At 45.7% G+C, this 19,419-nt stretch overlaps 1 protein-coding gene across 1 annotated transcript in view; it reads right to left on the bottom strand.

Moving 5' to 3' along the window:
• Window positions 1-415: 415 nt before the first annotated feature.
• Window positions 416-19,419, bottom strand: part of LOC309375810 (IgGFc-binding protein-like) — a 32,977-nt gene continuing 13,973 nt past the window's right edge. Inside the window, exons 9-22 of the mRNA XM_081921733.1 lie at window positions 18,580-19,352; window positions 17,960-18,159; window positions 17,359-17,500; window positions 16,476-16,816; window positions 15,395-15,968; window positions 13,047-13,651; window positions 12,073-12,640; window positions 10,617-11,203; window positions 6,748-7,321; window positions 6,128-6,327; window positions 5,527-5,668; window positions 4,699-4,937; window positions 2,619-2,902; window positions 416-860 (exon numbers count right to left, since the gene is read on the bottom strand). Coding sequence (XP_081777859.1) covers window positions 851-860; window positions 2,619-2,902; window positions 4,699-4,937; window positions 5,527-5,668; window positions 6,128-6,327; window positions 6,748-7,321; window positions 10,617-11,203; window positions 12,073-12,640; window positions 13,047-13,651; window positions 15,395-15,968; window positions 16,476-16,816; window positions 17,359-17,500; window positions 17,960-18,159; window positions 18,580-19,352 — 5,239 coding nt within the window. The 3' untranslated portion in view covers window positions 416-850. The remainder of the gene's footprint in view (window positions 861-2,618; window positions 2,903-4,698; window positions 4,938-5,526; window positions 5,669-6,127; window positions 6,328-6,747; window positions 7,322-10,616; window positions 11,204-12,072; window positions 12,641-13,046; window positions 13,652-15,394; window positions 15,969-16,475; window positions 16,817-17,358; window positions 17,501-17,959; window positions 18,160-18,579; window positions 19,353-19,419) is intronic.

Raw genomic sequence — 19,419 nt, 5'->3', positions numbered from 1 at the left:
TAGTTTAACTGCTAGTCAACCTGAGGAGACTGTCATGGGTGGTGTATTGAAGGGCCTGTTCAACAGCAGTGTCCTGACTGAAACATTCTCCTCAGAGAGGCTGGCCTGGTTCCATTTTCCAAATGCTTTTAATTTATTCTTGCCTGTGCCTTAAAACTCTTTGTGTTGGTTTCGGGGTCCAGCTGCTTCAATCTATTCACATGTTTGCCATTTTATTTTATTGTACAGTTGACTGTGTTTATCGTAAGGCCCCCTGATAATGCAATGTTTAAATAAAAACATAAATTGAAGCACCTCTTTAATCTAGCCTTTGACACAAGAGATGTGTGCTTTCAGGACTCACCGTATTCCTGTGATGGTAATCTGTTTTAACTGTTTTTAATTCTGAAATTTAAATTGGGGCTTGCTGGCAAACAGTGGGTAATACATTAGTTAATTAATAGTGACCTGACAAGTATTTTTTAACTTTCAGTGAGGGGATCAAAATACAGAAAGCTATGCCTAGCATTCTTTCAAAACTTTCCCAGGAACAGTGCTGAGGGAAACCTTCCCCCCACCCCCAATGTACTCATCCAAGTCATTGTTACATATTTAGACTCAAGAGAGATTAAGACAAAATTAAGCCAGATGTCTTTATTAGGCATAATCTGTTCGCTCTCACATACCTTTAATTAAAAGATCTGAAGAAATAGATTTACTGAACAAAATCATTCTAATGAGATTTTGCCAAGGATTACCCAAATTATAGGATTAAATTCATCATTTCACCATTCTCCCAAACACCAGTTTCCCCTTAGTATAATTCAATAGCTTCAGTCTGGAACTTTCAGTTTACCAAGTGAATCTTCTCTCACTCCACACTGAGAAGGAAAAAGAGAAAGTAGCAGTTAGAACATAAAATGAACTGAACCAGTGGTGCAGTTAGGCAAAACAATGGTCTTATGGAACATCTCTTTTTTAGGTCCTTCGAAATGTCACCTTTTCTGTTTGGGATCCCTCCAGTCCACCATACTGAGTGGAGCTATAGACTTCCACCCTCAAGTCCCACCTGGTGGCATTGCTAGACCAAACAAGCCTCTACTTTAGTAAATTTAGTGAAGCTCCTAATATAATAATTGCTGAGTTTGCTCCTATTCAAGGCAGCAGGGGAAGCCCTGTGCTCCCTTGGTGTTCTTTCTTTCTTTCTTTCTTTCTTTCTTTCTTTCTTTCTTTCTTTCTTTCTTTCTTTCTTTCTCGCCAGGATTCTGAGCACTGCCATGTGCCTGGATCTACCTACTTTTTAATTTCCAGAACGCACATGATTATAGTGTTTCTCTGCGGCATCATGAGAACATAGGAAGTTGCCTTATTCCGAGTCAGACAATTGGTCCATCTAGCTCAATTGTATGTACCATGAGTGACAGCAGGGGTTCAGATAGGAGTTTCCCCCAGTCCTGCCTGAAGGCACCAGGAATTGAACATGAAACCTTCTGCATGCGAAGTAGATGCTCTACCACTGAGCTACTTCCCTTCTCCAAATCAAACTGCTCCTGTCAGAGACGTCTGCTAGAGGAACTTGGCCCAGGCCCACCACAAGCCTTGTTGCCTGAAACCTTGTTTTGCGCATTGATTAATAATTGGAACATGTTGCACAGGAAAATAATTTGCAAGATGCATATTGGGCGACACACACAAAAGGAGTTGATTCAAGTGCTCGAGAAATTTGATAAGATACTAATTAAGAAGTCATATCACAGTGGTTCTTCACAGTGGTTTATTTTCCTTTTTCTAAGTCATTTTATGGTTATTTAAGGAGAATTTTTGGACACCCTTCAAAGTCAACCAATTTAATTTTCTCCGCTGTTCTTAGTAATGAATGTTGTATTTTAACTTTGTTATTGTATATCATTTTCTTCTTGTTAATTGCCTTGTGGGGCTTGTTAGGGGTGAATGTTGGTGGGTGGGTGTGTATCTAAGTTTGCTGACAGAAAAGCACAGAACATTTATGAAAGAAGCCCATATGGCTTGCCTCATTGCTCTTCATTTCATACAGGTTTTCCCATTCATATCAATAGAAGGGGCAATACTACCTACCCATACCCATGAGAACAGAGAAGAGTTGCTTCCACTGAAATGAATGGGTAAACCCATATATGTGGAGTTGGGAACTCCACATATATATTTGAATCCCATCACTTGCAAGGGACTGTAGAATTCCAGGGCATTTCTGAAGATCCAATTGGCTGGATCTCATCCAGTTTTAATAAAATAGTCTGTCAGACCAGATTCCAATTTTTCATCACTCTAATTTTGTTAGTTTTGTGGTTTAGATAGAACCCAACACATTCTTTACTCCACTAGAGGGCCTGCTACTGCCTTCCCCACCAGTGGAGCCAAGTAGAAAGCTGCCAAGTTCTTGGTGGTGGCAGCAAAAAATCTGGATTGCTGTGTTACAGACAAACTTTTGAATTGGATCATCTTGGTGGTGAAATGTGGGGAGGGGAGGAGAGAGATAGAGAGATTTGGAACCTCTTATGGGGCACCATATCACCAACATGCTTTTGCAATTGTCAGCATAGCTCTTTTTGATGGCCTCCATTCAGTCATCCACAAGGAGGAGCATTTAAAAGCTAACTTACCAGGGGGTGAAATCTCTGGCTGTCCAAGATGTCAACAACCCAGGAACATCAATTACTTTCACTTGATTTGGGCCAATTAGGTCATCCGTCTGATCATTGTTGAAGTTTCCACACGCCCCACATACTTGTCCTTTCAAATCTGGACTAGCAGTCACCTGCACCCCTCCAGCTAGGTTCAGGTTTACTTCAACTTGAGGTGAACTCAGGGTGATGACTTCACCAGACAGATTAAGTATTATTGACTCTGTGATTTTGGATGGGATCTGAACTGGCAGCCCATTCACCTGAAACACACAAAACAGTTAAACAGGACAGAGAAAAGAGAAGCATACAGTGAAACAGGGTTCTCTTCCAAGTGCTTGCCTTCAAACTAGAGCTATAAGGTTTAACTGGTTTAATCTGGAAGATTAGGGATGGGGTACATGTGGCCAACCAGAGGTTGTAGGATTACAACTCCCATCATCTTTTATCATTGGTCATGGTTTTGGGATGATGGGAGCAGGAGTCCATTAACATCTGAAGGGTCATAGGTTCCTCATTCCTGCAGAGTATACTGATTTGTTGATGACTGAGAGCAGCCTTGGGGGCTAGACCCTGCACCACCACATGGAGTGGTTAGGCGAATGCTGCTGGTCCCCATGAATACCATGATTTTTGTGGTGGCAGCCATGTTTTGTTTTTGTTTCTTACCCACATTGTGATGGAAATTCCAGTTCAGATCAAGGGAATGCCCAGATGGAAACCCAGACAAGGAGGGCCCTGGGACAGCATCTTTCATTTTCCAAGGGCACCTAGAACAGCTCTGTTAAGGGCCCCATGTTTGATTACATTTATATCCTACCTTTTCTCCAAGAACCGTATGGTGTTGTACATGATTATCCGCCCCAGGCCCCTCATTTTAGCCTCATAAACCTTGTGAGGTAGGTTAGCTATCCCACCCCGTATTTTAGAAAGCCTTGTAAGAAGCTGCTGCAGAAGAGTGAATGTGACTAACATCATGAGATGAACTGGTGCCTGAATGGTGATACCAAAGGGGCAGTGATTCTTTGGGGAAGCTGAGGCCTAGGCATTTGATCAGACTAATTTTATCCTTGGATAATTGTAGCTGACATAGTAGTGGTGGCTAAACTAGGCTTGCCATATTTCAAAAAGTAAAATTTCTTTTTTAGGAAACCACCATAGTTGTTGAACTTTGGTTTTGTTAATTTTTTTTAAGGAAGCTTCCTCTTTCTGGCTAGGCCCTGGGTGGCATATTTCAGTTCTGCAAAGCTGGGCTCTTATGGACTCCTTCACAAAGGGAGAGATTTCAAACCCACAACCCTGAGATTAAGAGTCTCATGCTGAGCTAGCCTCAGAGAGAGAGAGAGAGAGAATGCTTAATGCACACACAAAAACAAAACCCTCCCTGCACAGAATTCCTTTCCTGACAGATGTGGAGCATTTCAATTCAAGAGATCGGGGGGGGGGGCAGAAAACAAAGCAAAACCCGGGTTGCCATACGTCCAGGAAATTCCTGACATCTCTTAAAATTCAAAAAATTCCCCCTGGACACCATTTTAGGTGTCCAATTTGCTGGCATGACCATAATTTTCCAGACGTATGGCAAGCCTAGGCTAAAACATCCAGGACCAAGGTGAAACTGTTCAAACATCCTTGTCATTTCTGCTACTGCTAGGAGGAGCAATGTTGCAACATTGATACTATGAAAATGTTGGTGAGGGGTTTTATTTGCCATTACATTTACCTTACGTTGCTTCTTTATTATGGCTGTTAATATGAAATTATTATCGCAATTGTTGATTTTATGATGTTGTGTTCTCATAAGCCAGTTTGAGCATAATTTTTTGTGTGTGTGTGAGAGAGAGAGAGAGAGAGAGGGAGGGAGGGAGGGAGGGAGGGAGGGAGGGAGGGAGGGAGGGAAAGCGGCATACAACTAAAGTGGTTGTGGTGATGATGTTTATAATACAGTGACTGACCCAAAGTCATGGCAAACTGGGGGATAATAAAATAAATATTGTATAAATAAATATTTTAATACATAAGTAAAACTTCTCCCTTTCTTGTTCAGCTTTCTACTTACCCAGGCCTCCTTCTGTCTATTCACAGTAATAAATAGACCCTTGTAGAAGAAATAGAGCAAGTTGGCAGTGACTACTCCATTGGGTGGACATGACGAAACTTCCACAATCACACGGAACCAATAATCAGAGTTGAAGTCACAAAGGGAAGTCAGTTGAAAGGTGCCAGGAGCAGGAACTTTCCCAGAAAGGCCATCAAAGGTGGATAGCTGAGCTCCAGGCATCAGGGAGCAGCGGGACTCTGTTGGGAAGATAAGTTTGAAAATATACAACCTGAAGTGTATGGAATTTCAAAAGCCTAAGCCTTCTGGGGCAGGATGAAACCAGGACATTGCCCTCTTCTGTGTGGAAGATTTGGAACTAGTAGTTTAAGAGATCTGCTTTCTCCTTAGTCTTCTCTTAGATTCAACATAACCAGTTCTTTTAGACTTTCTAGATAAGACCTTTTATAATATTTGTTGCTCCCCTTGAAGCCTTTTCTATTTTGTAAATAACCATTTATTGTGGCACTATGAACTGTGACTCCCTACTTAGAAACATTGAAAACTGCAATAGTCAGAGCCATTGGTCCATCTAGCAATATGTTGTCTATGTTCACGGGCAGTGGCATTCCAAGATTTCAGGCAAGGGACATTTCGTGGTTGACCTGGAGTTGCAGGGGACTGAATGACCTTGAAAAGTGCTTTTTTAAAATTTCAAAGGAAGTTCCCACTGGCAGCAATGGAGGGCTGAATCTATAATGCCCTGTCAATAAGGAACCCAAGAAAATATAGAGAATCCAACAGTGTTTACCCCTCTGTTCACAAGAACAAGCAATCATCAAAAGTTACCTATCCTGTTGCATCGCATGATGCCATCGATCACATCGCAAGTTTCTTCTCCTTGGCAAGTGATGGCCTCACACCTGAACCCTCCAACTGCAGTGCAGATGCATTTCTCCTTGCAGTCATTGAGCACCACAGGTGCATTAGGCTAGGGATCAAGAGATAACAATAGCATAAAGGGGGAAAGGGTCAGAGAACACAGCCTAGAACCACTTGGAAAAGAAAGATTTTCATAGTAAAGGAAACCATCATTGAAAACTTAAGACGAGCTGGACTTGAACTGGCCACTGGGCATCGAGACCAGAATTCTGTTCCCATGGTGGCCAACAAGAAGCCCTATAGGAAGTCTGCAAGCCAAATCTGAGTACAACAACATTCTCGCTCCAGCAGCAGAGATAGAAGCTAGCCATGGTGACTAATAGCCATGGATAGCTTTCTGTTCTGGAAATATGTCTAATCCTCTTTCACAACCATTCAAGTTTGTGGCCACCACTGCCTCTTGTGGGAGTGAATTCCATAGTTTAACCAGAGATGACTGACAAAAAGGGTTGTGTATAGGCAATCCAATACTATCCCCATCACCACCACTGCCTCCCTCTCCACATACCGGGAAATATCTGCCACGCTCAAAGCAGCCACACTCATCCAAGGAGATGCATTTCAGGCCATCAAAGAAGAAGCCAGGATCACACTGGCAGCCCTCGACACAGTATTCCGGGCATCGAATGTGGTCAGTCAGTCCAGCACAGTTGGTTTCACAGATGTTGGAACAAGTGGTATAATAACTGTTGGCAGGGCAAGTCACAGCTGCAAGAAAAAGGACACAGAGGATTGATCGGTGGGTCCCTCATATAGCAGAAGCAGCAGAATTAAACCTGCCTGCTTTGGATAGGCATATGTGATGCTGGCCACAGCAATGCTAATCAACAAATAGACCAGGTCACAGCACCAATGAGATTTACCCCTTAGAGAAGTGGAAGAAAGCAATGGAGCTTGATCCATTAGAGATGATGAGATGCTAGCCCAACAACCTCACTCGGCCCCCAAGTGGTCCTTGCTTGCTTACAACACCTTTTTACTTACAACAAGTCGGCAATGGCTCTGCCCGTCATTGCCTCAGGCACCACTTACTCCTAGTCTCCTTGCCTTGTGCCTTGCCTGTCTCAGTGGGTACCAACCACCACTGGAAAAAAGGGAAAGCAGAATCAAGGGTCTCTTGGTACTCACGGCAGAAGGTTGCACTTCTCCAAGGCTCAATAGTGACCCTGGCCTCCTGGCAGGCTTTCATGTAGCTCTGGAGGCTCTGGCACAGGATCTGTTGGTCACCACCTCCTACACACAGGTCATTGATGCAGTTGTTCAGATATGGCTCGGGGTTCACTATGGCATGGCATGCACTGAATGGACCATTAGATGCAGTGAGGAGCCCACAGGAGCTGGGCTGTTTGAAAGCTTCTTTCTTCTCCTCCGCACAAACTGAGCAGCCCTCTGCACCACACCCATCCGTGCAGGGTACGCCAACAACTGGAATTTTCCAGGCGGCACCAAATTCATTCTCATCAGTGACCACGGTGCCATCAGGGAGCTGAAGATCGTCACTCTGGTCTCCATTGTAGTTCCCACACAAGCCGCCTACGTAGTCCTGGTAGATGCTGGGAATAGTGACCCTCACGTGGGAATACAGGTCGTAGGTCAGTGCAAAGCCGAAGGAGGAGTCTATTGTGATACCTATCCCGTGCTGAAAGACTCTGAGATGCCCAGACAAAAGATTCACAGGGAGGCGTTGCCATACTCCATCCACCTGGAAAAATAAAGGGGATTGGCCTACTGAGTAGGGTGTGCTATGCAGAATAAGGGCCAATCTAGCCAAGATGCCATTCACACAATTAGCATCTGGCTACTTGAAAATATATTGCAAGCTCACATGGAATGGACCTCGGCAAGAGAGGTAGGGTCTTTAACGTTTTTGCGCTTTGTCATAATACCGAAACATGATGGGTCATCTGCAGCTGCTATTTCTGTTGGGCTAGAGAAGGAAAGCTTCCATTCACTCAAATGGGATCTCTTTTCCAATGCAAGGAGCAAACACAGGGAGGGGATGATTCAGATTTGAAAGTTTAGCAGTGGGTGGGGGTGATGATGATGATGATGATGTGTGGGAGTGGGGCGGGGGTTTGAGAATGGGATAGAGGCAATCTATTCGGAGCAAAAGGCAAAATTGATAGTGAACAATGTGGTGACGGAAGAGTTTAAAATTGAAAAAGGAACACGACAAGGTTGCCCTATTTCCCCTTTGTTATTCATTTTGGTCCTGGAAGTGCTCTTAAATATGATCAGAGGAGACCGGTTGGTGGAAGGTATTCAGGTCAGAGCGAAACAGTATAAACTTAAAGCATTTGCAGATGACCTAGTATTGACTTTACAGGAGCCAGAGCCAAGTACCAAAAGTGTATTGCAACTGATTTATGAGTTTGGTTGGGTGGCAGGATTTAAACTTAACAAGCAAAAAACCAAGGTTTTGGGGAAAAAATTGACTTCTTTAGAATCAGAAAGGTTTCAGAAAGAGACAGAGTTAAATGTGGTTAAAAAAGTAAAATACCTGGGGGTAAACATAACAGCGAAGAACATGAATTTATTTAAAGATAATTATGAAAAATGCTGGTCTGAAATTAAAAGAGATCTAGAAGTTTGGTCAAGACTGAAACTTTCCTTGTCAGGACGTATTGCTGCTATTAAGATGAATGTATTGCCAAAAATGTTGTTTTTGTTTCAAACTTTGCAGATTGTGGACAAAATGGAGTGTTTTGGGAAGTGGCAGAGAGATATCTCTAAATTTGTCTGGCAGGGCAAAAAGCCCAGAATTAAGTTTAAGATATTAACTGATGCTAAAGAAAGAGGGGGCTTCGCCCTGCCAGACTTAAAGTTGTACTATGAATCAGCAGCTTTCTGCTGGTTGAAGGACTGGCTGCTTCTTGAAAACACGGATGTCTTAGATTTGGAAGGATTTAACAATGCTTTTGGATGGCATGCATACTTGTGGTATGACAAGGTTAAAATACATAAGGCTTTTAAGAACCATGTTGTCAGAAAAGCAGTGTTCAATGTCTGGACAAAATATAAAGACTTATTGAAAAATAAGACCCCAAGGTGGCTATCACCAATGGAAGCTAAGGCCCCGAAAAGACTCAATATGGAGGTCAAATGGCCGAAATATTGGGAAATTATAGAAAAAGATGGAGATAACTGGAGGTTGCAGAGTATGGAGAAAATAAAAGATAAAGTGCGAGATTGGTTACATTATGCTCAGATTAAAGAAGTTTTTAAGCAGGACAAAAAGATAGGATTCCAGGTGGAAAAATCAAAGTTAGAAACAGAACTGCTAGAACCCAGATCTAAGATACTTTCAAGAATGTATAACTTGCTGCTAAAATGGAACACACAAGATGAAACGGTCAAATCAGCTATGATAAAATGGGCACAGGACATAGGGTACAATATCATGTTTGCTGACTGGGAAAAGTTATGGACCACCGGTCTGAGATTCACGGCATGTAATGCCTTGAAAGAAAATATTATGAAAATGATATACAGGTGGTACATGACCCCAGTCAAGCTTGCAAAGATATACCATTTGTCAGATAACAATTGTTGGAAATGTAAGGAAACTGAAGGAACGTTTTTTCACCTCTGGTGGACTTGCCCTAGAGTTAAGGCTTTCTGGGAAATGATATATAATGAGCTGAAGAAGATATTTAAGTATACCTTTCCTACGAAACCAGAGGCCTTTCTTCTGGGCATTGTCGGCCAGAGGGTGCAAAAGAAAGACCGAACTTTTTTTATGTACGCTACAACAACAGCAAGGATAAGGTAAAGGTAAAGGTACCCCTGCCCGTATGGGCCAGTCTTGCCAGACTCTGGGGTTGTGCGCCCATCTCATTCAAGAGGCCAGGGGCCAGCGCTGTCCGAAGACACTTCCGGGTCATGTGGCCAGCGTGACATCGCTGCTCTGGCGAGCCAGAGCTGCACACGGAAATGCCGTTTACCTTCCCGCTAGAAAGCGGTCCCTATTTATCTACTTGCACCCGAGGGTGCTTTCGAACTGCTAGGTTGGCAGGCGCTGGGACCGAGCAGCGGGAGCGCACCCCGCCGCGGGGATTCAAACCGCCGACCTTTCGATCGGCAAGCCCTAGGCGCTGAGGCTTTAACCCACAGCGCCACCCGCGTCCCCAGCAGCAAGGATACTTATTGCTAAATAATGGAAAACCCAAGATTTGCCCACACTGGAAGAATGGCAGATGCAACTGATGGATTATATGGAACTGGCGGAAATGACTGGCAGAATCCGAGACCTGGGAGAAGAACTGGTGGAGGAGGACTGGAAGAAATTTAAGGACTATCTACAAAAACATTGCAAATTGTATGAATGTTAAGAAGGATGTAAGACTAGCAACAACATGGTTCCAACAAACTAGTTATAAAGATTATGAATTTAAATGCAATTAAAAGAAAAGACAAATTTTGGATAAATAGTATGTTAAAACTAAGTTTTTAAAACGGTGATCTAAATTTTCTAAAATTTGAGATTTAATATTGGAAAATTATGTTATATGAATTGAAACAAGTTAATAAATTGCTAGTAAAATTTAAGAATTTGGAATGCAGGAACAAGAGTTGTGAGGAAGTCCAATGATGAGAATGAAATGTGGATAGTGGAAAATTGTATGTTACTCTGTATGTTTTTTATTGTTTAAAGAAAAATTTAATAAATATTATTTTATATATATATATAAAAGATGATGATGTGTTAGGCCTCCCTACTGCACATACTCACCCAGTAGGGTACAAACTTGGATCATGCTATCAAACCTGCAATTGACTTCTTAGAACCATTCAAACAGTAGTGATGTGCCTGAAAACTACTTGTTCTACTCTGGCCCTAAAAGGATGATGAGCAAATAATCTCCAAAACAATCTTCTAACCCGTAGGCAAATATCCCAGGATGATTAGCGGGTGGCCTGATCCTGGCTACAGAGTGAGTAGGAGATGAACGCCCATCCCACCAAGCTTGTTGATTTAGCAGCATGAAGAGACTCACCAGCACTACTCCCCATTTGTTCCTCAGCAAAACAAGCTGCCTGTCAAGGACCTCCACATAGACCATCGTGGGAAGTGTGATCTCCCCATTGCCCCAAGGCTCGTTCTCGATAATAACAACTAAGGGTTTCAAGCTCTCGGTTGGCTTCTGCAGCTTGGTCAAGAAGTAGGTGCAGGTGCCCTGGAAGTTAATGATTCGGCCATCAAAGGACAGATAGAGATCACCAACCACCGAGCAGGTGGCGTTTCCAACTGCGTGGCACTTGCGGAACCCTTCCACCGTTTTGCATTCTTCATTGGGGGTGCAGGGAGCGGTAACACACACGACGTTTCCACCAGCCTGGCACCTGCAACGTTCCTCACAAGTTGGATAGAAATCTTCCAAGGCTGGATAGTAGCGTCCCTTGTAGAAGCAGCCACACTCAGACATAGGGACGCAAGTGTCAGAACTCCTGACGAAGCCCTCATTGCACACACAGCCCTCCTCGCACTTCTCCGGGCATCGAGGCGGGACTTGCAGGCTGCTGCAGGTCTGGTCACAGGCCTTGGCGCAATGTTCATAGTGACTGTTGAGCGGACAGGGTAGGGCTGCAAGTGCAAAGCAGAGAGGTTAGCCAATGTTATGCTTTAGTGGTCTGGTGCAAATCTTGCATTTACAAAGCAGTAGAGGCTGGTCCATTCGGGACAATGTGGACCTGCCCCACCAAACCCGGCCTGGCTTTACCCAGCCCCACCTGAGTGTCTTCTTACTTCCAGCCATTGCAGTGGGTGGCAATAGCTGCCAGCCTCCTTCCCCTAAGTCTTTGTGTTGCTCCGTAAAACGCTGCCAGGAGGAGGATGGGGAGAAAACTAGAATTTGTTGTTTCCGTTTCTCATTGTTTCTGGCTCCAACTACTCTTGAGCTCCCTGCCTTGCTCAATACGAATCCTGCCATCACTGCTAAGAGAGGATCGATGTGAAGCCACATCACAGGTGCATGGTTGCTAGAGTCACAAGCAGGGGATGGTATGATATCATATTCTCTCACCTGTTCTGGCAGGAGGGGGAACAATAGAATGTGGAATCTTCTTCTTCCTGTCACACTTTTCCAGCAGAGAGCACACTGTATTTTGAATTCGACTATGAACTTTTGCAACTTTAAAGGATGGTTGCTTGGATCTGTCTAAAGCCCTATAGCCTGGGCAAGACATTTATTTCACTAAACATGTGAGTGTGTGCGTTTATATAGACAATTTGAGAGTGATTTCTTTGTTAAAAGAGAAACATAGAAGGGAGATGATGAAAGTCTGTCTGGTGGGCTTGGAGAGTTACCTCTTTCTTCTCTCCTTTCTTCTCCCCTGTTTCTAAACTGTTCTTTTATCTGCACTGTTCCCTCCTCTCATTATCTGCCCCTAGACTCTGCTGGAAATGAACTTGACCTTCCTAGCAGGAGCTGTTTCAAACAATGGAACACTCACGGCAGAAGGTTGCAGACCTCCAGGGGTATATGGTGACCCCAACAGCTCGGCAGTCTGCGGCATAGCTGGTGATGGCCGCGCACATGAAGGCATAGCGTCCCTTGTAGAAACAATAATCGTAAATGCAATCTTGGAAGGCGCCCTCTTCGTCAACCTTGCCGTGGCACTCCCGGAAGGGCCCATCCTTGGCCACAATAAGCCCACATTCCTGGCCTGCTGCACGCTGCTGGGCAGCTAATTCTTCGATCCCTGGACATTTGGGGTCCACTATCTCCTTGCATTTTGGGTCAATGTTCTCAATTCCACTGCCGCCAAATACTGGCCTATCGGGAATGAGAATGCTCCCAGGCACAAGGGCATCATCTTCAGGGTTCCCGTTGAAGTTTCCACACAGGCCACGCAGGATGTCAGCATAGCTGTTGGGCACCGTGACTGACACCTTGCTATCCCAGTTAAAGGTCACCACGAGGCCAAATTTAGTCTCAATCACAGCATCCTGGCCCCTCCTATATAACTTGATTCTTCCTCCAGCTGCACTAAAGGGAAGGAAGGTGAGCAAGCCTTCGACCTAGGAAGACAGGAGAAGATGCTGCTGTTGAAAAAATGAAAAGGATATTTGGAGCTCTTGTTTCCCACCCATAATCTCAACAGGAGGTGTGGCAAACTCCAGTCCAGGGGTCTAGTGTGGCCGTGCAAGTCTCTATCTGACACCTTTGACCTTTCTGCCTTCACACACCCAGCCCCTGATTTGCACCCCCCTTGAGTGCTCTTGCCTGGTTGGAAAGCCAAACTCCCACTGGTATAAGCCCCAGTGTGGTCTTTTCACAACTTAATAGGGAGGAGGATGTGGTCAGAATTAGTTTTCATTGGCTCTCAGCCAGCGGACAGTGGCCACAACACAACAGTCCTCTGCAAATGGCACCAGAGGGGACTAATCATGACCATAATGATATCCCACTGTTAGCCAGACTTACCAAGACTTTGCCAGAATATTGCCTGCTGACTATAATCTCAACATCATAGACGTTGACTTGGACACTCCGGGTCCAGGTCACAGCAGTATTTCCCCGGTATTCATTTTGAACATAGACGCTGAACCCTTCCAGTTCCAGGGGTCCGTTGAAAACCTCAGCAAGCACATAGGCACAGGGCCCTTGGAAATCAAATCTCTTTTTGTCAAAGCTCAAGTAGTGGGGATCCCCGGATGCAGAGCAGGTGCTGTTCCCAGTCGGATAGCATCCCCGCACGCCTTTGACCACTTGGCACTGTTCCGTTGGTTTGCAAGCACTAGCTGCACACTCCACCACCCTCCTGGTCGGGTTGCACACACAACGCTTCTGGCACATGTCATCCGCCCAGAAAGCCTCATTGGGGGCATAGGGGCGCCCTTCGTACAGACAACCGCAGCTGCTCTTGGGGATGCATGATCCTTGGCTCAGCACAAAACCCTCAAGGCACTGGCAGCCTTCGACACACACAGCTGGGCAGAACTTTGGCCCTTGAATTTGGTCATCCATGCAGGTGGCTGGGCAGGCTGTTCCGCAGGTTTGGTACTGGCTGTTCGGAGGGCAGTCCAGGTCTGTAGGGAAGAGAAGGGGTTGGGTGGGTCACAGTGGTGATGTTATGTTGACCCTACTGGCAACATGGACTAACACAGCAGATGGATTCTGAATACAAATCTTGAGAATGAGAGCCTGGTCTTCTGCCCTGCCACCCAGTTCCTACACTGACTGCACTGTGCATTTATATTGGATCACATCCCAACTATGCATTCATAGCACTTTTAGACCACTTTAAGAATTATGGTTTCCCCCAGAGAATACTGGGAACTAACAGATGATCTTCGCAGACAGCTGGATCGAGGCGGGTCTGGGCTGCTGATTCTTCTAGATCTGTCAGCAGCTTTTGACATGGTCGATCATGAACTTCTGGATCACCGCCTTGCCGACGTGGGGATCCAGGGCACAGTCCTTCAATGGCTGCACTCGTTTCTCTCTGGTCGGGGACAGAGGGTGGCTCTTGGGGGGGGGAATTGTCATCGCGCCACTCCTTGGTGTGTGGAGTACCTCAGGGTGCGATACTCTTCCCGATGCTTTTCAACATCTTTATGTGCCCCCTCACCCAGCTTGTCCGGAGCTTTGGGCTGGGTTGCCATCAGTATGCTGATGACACCCAACTCTATCTGTTGATGGATAGCCATCCTGACTCGGCCCCAGACACACTGACCAAATGTTTGGAAGCTGTGGCTGGATGGTTACGTGGGAGCCAGTTGAAGCTAAATCCTTCGAAGACAGAGGTCCTGTGGCTGGGACGGGATGATATGGGATTGGGGGGCAACTCCCATCTCTTGCGCGGGCGCAATTAGTGCCAGCACCGTGCGTTAAGAGTTTGGGTGTAATCTTCAACACCTCCCTTTCCATGGAGGCGCAGATTGCAGCTATAACAAAGGCGGCATTTTTCCATCTCCACCAAGCTAAGCAGTTGGCTCCTTACCTCTCTCGCCCTGACCTAGCCACTGTGATCCACACGATGGTCACCTCCAGACTGGATTATTGTAACTCGCTCTACGTGGGGCTGCCCTTGAGACTGACCCAGAAACTCCAACGGGTGCAGAATGCTGCACCGAGACTCCTTACGGGGTCTTCGCTGCGAGATCACATTCACCCGGTGCAATACCAGCTGCACTGGCTCCCGGTGGAGTACAGGATCAGGTTTAAGGTGCTGGTTTTAACCTTTAAAGCCCTATATGACCTAGGACCCTCGTACCTATGGGACCGCCTCTCCTGGTATGCCCCACAGAGAAACTTACGGTCTTCAAATAAAAACATCTTGAAGGTCCCAAGGCCACAGAGACGTTAGGCTGGCCTCAACTAGAGCCAGGGCTTTTTCGGCTGTGGCTCCGACCTAGTGGAACACTCTGTCACAAGAGACTAGGGCCCTGCGGGACTTGACATCTTTCCGCAGGGCCTGCAAGACAGAGCTGTTCCGCCAGGCCTTTGGCCAGGGCACAGCCTGACTCCCTCCCTCGGCAATCTTCACAGAGCTCTGGCCCAATGGTGGCCAGTGGCTTGAATTTAATTAATTTTATAATGAATGATTTTAGAATGTTGTTTGTGCTGTACTTTTGTACTGTTTTATTGTTGTTAGCCGCCCTGAGCCTGGCTTCGGCTGGGGAGGGCGGGATATAAATAAATATTATTATTATTATTATTATTATTATTATTATTATTATTAGGAGACCTCTCACCTTTAAGACCCCCATCTGAAACAAGGCCCCCTTCAGTTAGTTCATCCCCCTTTTTTCCGTGCTTTGCATACTCACAGCATCCAGAGTCCCTTCTCCAGTCACCAATTTGGGCTCCCTCGCTCTGGCAGGCATCGGCATAGGCTGCCAGGGCATCACACAAGGACTGTTTGTTGCCTTCAGTGGAGCAGACGTCAAACACACAGTTTGTAAAGTAGATTGTGGGGGGCACCTTGGCATGGCAAAAAGCAAAGGGGCCATTGGAAACCTTGGTTAGCAGACCACAGTAGGCCTCTGACTCATACCTCTGGGCCTGATCGGATTCGCAAGGCTTACATGGCCCATTGCAATCATGCCAGCAAAGGCTGCCAATAGTCGGCACCTCCCAGCTTTCACCAAAGGCCGGGATGTTAGGGGCTGTGGTGCCTGCAGGTGTTTCGAAGTCATCACTGGGATTCTCATTGTAATTCCCACATAGGCCACCGACAGCCTCCTGATAAGCACTGCTGATGGTGACGCGGAGATGTTGACTCCAGTCGTAAGATACCTTCAGGTGGAAGTCCGTGGAAAGTATGACAGAGGTGCCAACATGCAAAATTTGCAAGTTCCCACCCTTCAGATATATGGGCAAGTGTGCCCGGATACCATTGACCTGTATTACAGAGGAAGAAAGACACAAGGGGGGGAAATCACCTTTTGCTCATGTGTAGCAGCAGAAGCTAAACTAAGCTAAGCTTCTATTGGACTACAGGTTTTGGCTGTTTTTCGATACGATTGGACACCATCTGGATGCCATGAACCTTAAAAAACTGCATGGATTTGAACCAAATTGGACATGTTTGTTCCTCAGATCCATGAGCAGGTTTTCCTCTTTCTTTGGATATGAGTGGCTGGCATTTTGAATCATGGAAGGAACCTTTAGAAGCTGCACTGATCCTTTGGTTTCTTCTGCTTCCCTAACAATGCCTGGTACAAATTTGCTGGTGGCTTATATGTAAAGATGTCTCATAGGTCAAGATGGCAGGGTCTAAAAATGTCACCTGTCTTTTGTTTTACAACTTGAACATGTGCAGTAACCATCAGCTCACATGGCCGTCATGAACTCATAAGTGGCATTGAACTTGCCTTCTGAATCAACTCTGAATCGATCAATACTCACCTGTACAAAACCAATTTCTGATCTGGTCATGGTGATGGTATACCCATAAACCTCAGTTGTCACCACGGTCACATAGGACACTGCTTTGTTCCCCCGGTTTTCATTCTTGGCAAAGATATGGAAAGATGGAAGTCCAAAGCTTTCAGCACGTGTTTTGACAATAGTATAGGTGCAAGTGCCTTGGAAGTCATACTTGCGTCCGTCAAAAGTGTTGTAGTGCGGGTCACCCATACCCCAGCAGGTAGCATTAGAGGATGGCACACAGTGTGGTTGACCATTTATCATCTTGCACACCATGCCTCTTCGGCAGTTTACAATGGTACAGCTGGGTGGTGGTACAACTAAGGACAGGATGGAGAAAGTTAGTTGCCTGAAAACCTATTGGAGTTGAAGGAAAGCTTCCTACAACATCAGTATCAATATTATTGAAAGAATATCTGGTTTCTAACTTCTGATACACTATTGCATCTAATATCCCTAAATCCAGGGATTCAGAATTGGAAACCCTACTTTACAAATGAAAGAAGAGAATAATAATTTAGAAATTCTGCAAGCAAACATATGAGGGGGTCACATCTCTCACAACTTGCTATAAGACTACAATGAATCGCTGTTCCCTGCAGAGCGGCGTTGAGGAGGCCAACACAGTTCTGGAACTGTGGGGAGGGAATGTTCAATTCTGTCTCTGTGTGCTGCTACAGTCTTGACAAATACTGCCTCTCTGAAAGTGCTTTTTACATTTCAAAGGAAGTGCCCATTGCCACCAGTGGAGGGCTGAATTCATAATGTCCAGCACTCCTTGCCTATTTCGCAGGAATCCAAGAGAATACAGGGAATCCAAAAATCCCTCTGTTCATGGAGAAAAGTAATAATCACAAGTCACCTTTCTTGTGGCATTGCATGACGCCATCGATCACCTCGCAAGTTTCTTCTCCTTGGCAAGTGATGGCCTCACACCTGAACCCTCCAGCTGCAGTGCAGATGCATTTCTCCTTGCAGTCATTGAGCACCACAGGTTCATTAGGCTAGGGATCAAGAGATAACAATACCATAAAGGGGGAAAGGGTCAGAGAACACAGCCTAGAAACACTTGGAAAAGAAAGATTTCCATAGTAAAGGAAACCAACATTGAAAATGTAAGACTAGCCGGACTTGATCTGGCCACTGGGCATCGAGACCAGAATTCTGTTCTCACAGTGTCCAACAAGAAGCCCTATAGGAAGTCTGCAAGCCAGAGCTGAGTGCAACAACATTCTTGCTCCAGCAGCAGAGATAGAAGCTAGCCATTGTGATTAATAGCCATGGATGGATTTCTGTTCCGGAAATATGTCTAATCCTCTTTCACAACCATTCAAGTTAATGGTCATCACTGCCTCTTGTGCGAGTGAATTCCATAGTTTAACCAGAGATGGCTGACAAAAAGGGTTGTGTATTGGCAATCCAATACTGTCCCCATCACCACCACTGCCTCCCTCTCCACATACCGGGAAATATCTGCCACGCTCAAAGCAGCCACACTCATCCAAGGAGATGCATTTGATGCCATCAAAGAAGAAGCCAGGATCACACTGGCAGCCCTCAACACAGTATTCCGGGCATTGTATGTGGTCAGTCAGTCCAGCACAGTTGATTTCACAGATGTTGGAACAAGTGGTATAATAACTGTTGGCAGGGCAAGTCACAGCTGCAAGAAAAAGGACACAGAGGGTTAATCGGTGGGTCCTTCATATAGCAGAAGCAGCAGAATTAAACCTGCCTGCTTTGGATGGGCATATGTGATGCTGGCCACAGCAATGCTAGTCAACAAAAAGACCAGGTCACAGCACCAATGAGATTTACCCCTTAGAGAAGTGGAAGAAAGCAATGGAGCTTGATCCATTAGAGATGATGAGATGCTAGCCCAACAACCTCACTCGGCCCCCAAGTGGTCCTTGCTTGCTTACAACACCTTTTTACTTACAACAAGTCGGCAATGGCTCTGCCCGTCATTGCCTCAGGCACCACTTACTCCTAGTCTCCTTGCCTTGTGCCTTGCCTGTCTCAGTGGGTACCAACCACCACTGGAAAAAAGGGAAAGCAGAATCAAGGGTCTCTTGGTACTCACGGCAGAAGGTTGCACTTCTCCAAGGCTCAATAGTGACCCTGGCCTCCTGGCAGGCTTTCATGTAGCTCTGGAGGCTCTGGCACAGGATCTGTTGGTCACCACCTCCTACACACAGGTCATTGATGCAGTTGTTCAGATATGGCTCGGGGTTCACTATGGCATGGCATGCACTGAATGGACCATTGGATGCAGTGAGGAGCCCACAGGAGCTGGGCTGTTTGAAAGCTTCTTTCTTCTCCTCCGCACAAACTGAGCAGCCCTCTGCACCACACCCATCCGTGCAGGGTACGCCAACAACTGGAATTTTCCAGGCGGCACCAAATTCATTCTCATCAGTGACCACGGTGCCATCAGGGAGCTGAAGATCGTCACTCTGGTCTCCATTGTAGTTCCCACACAAGCCGCCTACGTAGTCCTGGTAGATGCTGGGAATAGTGACCCTCACGTGGGAATACAGGTCGTAGGTCAGTGCAAAGCCAAAGGAGGAGTCTATTGTGATACCTATCCCGTGCTGAAAGACTCTGAGATGCCCAGACAAAAGATTCACAGGGAGGCGTTGCAATACTCCATCCACCTGGAAAAATAAAGGGGATTTGCCTACTGAGTAAGGTGTGCTATGCAGAATAAGGGCCAATCTAGCCAAGATGCCATTCACACAATTAGCAGCTGTGGACTGAAAAATATATTGCAAGCTCATATGGAATGGACCTCGGCAAGAGAAGTAGGGTCTTAAACATTTTTGCACTTTGTCATAGTCCCAAAACATGATGGGTCATCTGCAGCTGCTATTTCTGTTGGGCTAGAGAAGGAAAGCTTCCATTCACTCAAATGGGATCTCTT

The sequence above is a fragment of the Podarcis melisellensis genome, assembly GCF_964234715.1.
Source record: "Podarcis melisellensis genome assembly, chromosome: 8".
Classification (NCBI taxonomy): Eukaryota; Metazoa; Chordata; class Lepidosauria; order Squamata; family Lacertidae; genus Podarcis; species Podarcis melisellensis.
This window is presented reverse-complemented; position numbering and strand designations above follow the sequence as displayed.